Source organism: Cyprinodon variegatus, unplaced genomic scaffold (assembly GCF_000732505.1).
Source record: "Cyprinodon variegatus isolate N-32 unplaced genomic scaffold, C_variegatus-1.0 Scaffold1243, whole genome shotgun sequence".
Taxonomy (NCBI): Eukaryota; Metazoa; Chordata; class Actinopteri; order Cyprinodontiformes; family Cyprinodontidae; genus Cyprinodon; species Cyprinodon variegatus.
Genome location: NW_015151696.1, coordinates 139,637 through 144,506, shown reverse-complemented (window position 1 = coordinate 144,506; position 4,870 = coordinate 139,637). Strand labels below are relative to the sequence as shown.

The 4,870-nt window shown below is 38.5% G+C and overlaps 1 protein-coding gene across 3 annotated transcripts in view; it reads right to left on the bottom strand.

The window, feature by feature from the left end:
* Nucleotides 1–959: 959 nt before the first annotated feature.
* ap1b1 (adaptor related protein complex 1 beta 1 subunit) overlaps nt 960–4,870 on the bottom strand; it is a 35,210-nt gene continuing 31,299 nt past the window's right edge. For all 3 annotated transcript variants that reach the window (XM_015401656.1, XM_015401653.1, XM_015401654.1), the window contains one exon: nt 960–2,220. In XM_015401656.1, the coding sequence (XP_015257142.1) occupies nt 2,146–2,220 (75 nt within the window). In that variant the 3' untranslated portion in view covers nt 960–2,145. The remainder of the gene's footprint in view (nt 2,221–4,870) is intronic.

Sequence of the window (4,870 nt, the reverse complement as noted above, 5' to 3'; positions counted from 1 at the left end):
GAACTGTTTCACATCCATAGCTGCTCCTCCGAAAATCACCATCAAAAGCATGAAGCCAAGCATTTTTTGCTCCGCCGGAAGTTGGCCTGGTAAAGATCTACAATTGCAATCGCACCAAACAGGAAAAAGAACTCTGAAAAGATCGGTTTGTCAAAGTAAAATAGGGTAAAGAGAAGTTAGTAACTACTAATTTCAGCATACATTTTTTATATATATATATAAATAAATATAAAAAAGGCAGGTTGACTGGATGCACACTATTGGTACTTTAACAGACCAGGAAGCAGCATTTTTCATCTCAATCAAAATATTTATCTTAAACTGAAAGGCTTAGAAGTTTAGTTCAATCCAGTCACAACAACTTCCAAGAGCGCATCTCACAACTTTTAAACAAGCCTGTTATCACAGGCATGGATGAAGAGATGCAGATTTTGGACGTAGAAAACAAACCAATTCTGTATGATCCTAGTTATTGTTATTACAAAAGACTCATAATGAAAATATGTTTGGGCAGAAACTGCAGGCGTAATGGATGCTGATGGTGAGTTTTATTTATGTCACATTCAATTAATCGTTCATTAAATCGAATTTTGTTCCTATGAATTAAATACTATTGCGCATGCTCTCATCAAGAGACAAGGAACTCAGAGCGGAGCAAGACGGGAGGAACCGAGGAAGCTGCAGGCATCACTTTGCACACATTGTTTGGAATGGAGCGCTTACGGAAGATGTGGGATTTCAGGGGAAGCTACTGTAGAGCTGAGGTTTAGGTTTGACAGAAAAGCGTCTGACTCCAAGTGTGCAACAATGGAAGCTGGTGACTTAGGGGAGCAGAGTCATGGTGGTTACAAAGCATGTGGGAAAACATACCTGTCGGGTCTATTAAATGACAGATTTAGTGTTTTACATCCTGGGTAATATGGAATATCAGAAGAAAAAGAAACCCCACATGGATTCATCAGGACTTTTAATTGTTTTTTTTGTGTGTCTTTTTAGATGAACACATACAGCAAAATTAAGTAAATCAAAAAACATCTGATTAAACATCTGATTAATTAACGCAGCATGTCATCGTAATCATCTGTCACTGCACACAAAGAATACACAGCCTTTCACCAAGTAGAGAAGGTGCAATTATGCCACTGAGACAAAGGGCTTCAGTGTGACGACCCGGAAAACAAATGAGCCCCCCTTCAGGTGAGACTGTGTTCTACCTACATGTATGCTCTTATCTGTAACAGATGACATCAGTTTGTGTCACCTGGGCCTTCATCTTCGGTGGAGAGCTGCAGCGAGGATTCAGAGGAAGAGGAGCAGAGTGGCAGAGAGCCCGAGAGGCCGTTGCTGACGCAGGAACAGACAGGACACAAAAAAAAAAGGACCCAGAGGCTCTCTTCCAGTCTGCTTCACGGAGACCGACAGCAAGAATACAAAACACAAAATAAAGCATGGAATGACGAAGCATGAGAGCAATGGGCTGACACCTGCTGCTACTCTATAAATGTCAAGATATTGATGTAAAAATTTAAGAAAAAACACACAGATTTCTATGCACACGTCAGACAGACATTCTGCTTTTAGGGGTAGTAGATCCAAATCCACTGCTCCACACAGACACTAAAGAAAGCTTTATAAAATCACTATAGTGTAGTTTAAGTATTTATGTGTCCACCTGACACTTGCCTCTTTCACCAGCACCACAACCTAAATGCACCCCCTAATAAATATGCTGAATCTGATGGTTCACCTGCTGATTGCAGGCGCTAAAAATAGAGTGAAGTTTGCAGAGAAGTGGGGATAGAAAATGATTGTAGAGCCACATGCTGTGGAAGTTAGAAGGACAGAAGTCAGGTCACCATCTGGCCCCTAATGAATACGGGTCGTTTTGAAAGAAAAGCAAAGCAGACAAGAGATGTTCTAATAATTTTGCTAAAGACAAAACCCTGAAGCTAAAAAGTGAATAAAGATTGAGTAGCTCAAATCAATGCTGTCTTTTCAGAAACTAAAAGTGCCTCAATAAAGGAGCAGACGGTGCAGCCTTTTAGATAAGGACTGTATGAGTTGGTTGGGACGCCGGTGAAGGGAGAGCAGAAGGTGCTGCGGTGTTGGTGAAGCAGCTGCTGACCGGGTGCTCGGCTTTTTGGATCAGTTCTTCAGCACCGCCTCGTAGCTCTGGAACACGCACTGAGAAACCTCTGGAGCCCTGCACTTCAGACACACCTGAGGAACAGAAGGGACCCGATTAATGACAAATGGGTTCTGATGAGCTAAAATAAAGTAAATCTTAGCTGATTGTTCATCATTTCACAATATCTTTCTGTCTAATAATTCTTAAAATAGAATGTTCAACAAAAAAAGGCCTATTATCATTTTCTTTTTTTCTATTCATTCTTTTTGAAGTGATTTCCAATTCTTTTATTTTCTAAAAAAAATCTTCCTTTTATAAAAGATTACAGACATTTGAATACAAAGTATAACTGCTCAGAAACCATTAAAAATGACACCAAGCTAAGACTGCTTATTGGTTCCAGCACTTTTATAAAATCTGACCAAACATAAATCAACTCAATATTATACATTAAACACTTTGACCTGTCAAATAATCCAACACTAAACACAGATTCTCTGAAGTATAGCTTGAGAATTGGTACCATTATCTTTTTAGAAAAAAACAAACAAAAAAAAGATATGAGCGACATTTTTTACAACAAGTTCTTTTAACTAAATAAATAAATAAAAAGCATTGAAGAAAATTAGATAATTATCCTGACTTTTAAAACTATATATAACTTTCTGTTCTGTGTGATTTCTTGTAAATTCTATTACTATTATTTCTTGTTTTAAATGTAAAACTGCATTTTAACTGAGTGTTTACGGCTTTGTATTAATAAACTCTTTGCCCAATTAATAAAGTCACCAGTCAAAAATAAAGCCAATGAGGATTAAAAACATAAAAAAAAGAAATAAATTATATTCATAAAAAAAAGAACTGACAGACATTTTAAGAATAATGGATAAATAAATAACATAGAAAAAGCATATTTTTATCTTTACATCTCATAAACAATCATTTTGAGTTTATTTTCAGTATATTATTGGGTGACAATGTTGAGGAGTTGGAAATAATTAATTTTTAAAAATTCATCCGGACACAGGAATAATTTTTCCTAAAGGAGGAAGAAAGAGCCTGGAATCAAAAGCCCGTTATCAGGGACACGCAGACCTACTGTCAGAAATATAGATATATAAGCACAGTGGAGGAAGCAGCGCCAGCCTTCCCACCCTTTGATGTCGGTCTCAGCTGGGAAAAAGGTTCTGGATTTAATGGAGCCTTATAAAGTGAACCCCCCCTCCCCATTCAGACTGCACATATTATTTTTCTCCTAACCAGGGGCAGGCTTGTTTACTGGGGTTTGGTTGCATCAGATGAGATTATACCATTAACTTGCACTCTGATTGAGAGAATATAAGGGAGGTGGGAAAAACACGGTAATTAAAATTCTGCAAGGTGAAAAACCTCTCAGCCATGGCCAAAAGCTTTAATGACCCACACGTCTCTGCAGAAAAGGACAAGAACCAATCCAAACAGAGACGGCCAAATGCACAGAAACCATCACAGAGCCTTTGTTTCTGCTTTTATCACAATCGCTGCTCAGAACCCAATCTGTTAGACTGAGGAGGAGCTGGCTGGTGTGTAGGAGGGAGGGTCACATTGCAATTCTACAACCCAAGACCGTACAAGCAATACCAAACCCAAGAGTGGCACATTCACATACGGAGAGGCATTTTAAAACAACAGCTCGCAGTGACTGGTGGATCTTTCATCTTGTTCGACAGAAAAGGACAACATGACCTCTCTTTCCAGTATTTATTTGATGTTCTTTTGACTGGATTTGATGTAGATTTTTTTTTCTTCCTTTGTATTTTGTGGAGTAATCCTCCATTATCCTAATTACAAGGTGGTGTGTTGACTCATTTTGTTTAAAGCCATCCGTTGTCTGTAGCCTGTCCCTGTATCAGTGCCACTAATTCTCTATAATGTTTGCTCCATTATCTTAATTACACTGATCAGGTATTTACCTGAAATGTGATGAGTTGGAGAGCTGCAAAGTAGGATGTCGATAAATAAAGCTGTGGCAGTGCACAGCCCGTTTTTTTTTTTTTTTAAACCAATACATGCTGCTGCTGGCAGCGTTTAGACAGCTGTGCTCCTATCAGCAAGATGGCAGGAAGCGCAGAAGCTCCTGCTACTCTGGACAACTCATAACTGCAGCGCTCCAGAGCTCAGCTTCCAGCTTGTTTTTATTTTCTTAACAGCACCATGTCCTCAGAGTATAAGAGCGAGGAAATTACAAACTGAAGTAGGAGGAAGAGGAATAACGGGATGTTAAATATTAATGGAATTTTCCCGCATCATTTTATCCCCCCCTCCAAAAATATTGAACATTTACAATTGAAGTGTTACAAATCTGCAACTTTAGGTTAACGTTTTTTTAAAAACAGTCTGGAAATAAGGTCACTGTGAATCAAACATTTAAGATTTCAGTGCAGTATTCTGGAGATATCAGTATTTGATCCACATCAAATTTATCTAATCATATTTTTAAAGTAAAATCAGTACAGGCAGATTTATTGACACCCTAGGAGAAGCCAATTTTTCCTTCCATCCTTGTAGTAATTCTTCACCCATTCAGCGTATTTAAAAAGGAACCAACAGCCAGGTAGTTTGCTATAGTCGTGTGCTCCATGCTGCAGATCTCAGAAAGGTCTAGGATATTCAAGTAAAGGTAAAGACAAGAAAATAGGGCTGCCAGCTGCTTGAAAAATACACTTTGTCCTCATCATATTCCACCCTACCAACATAAATCCC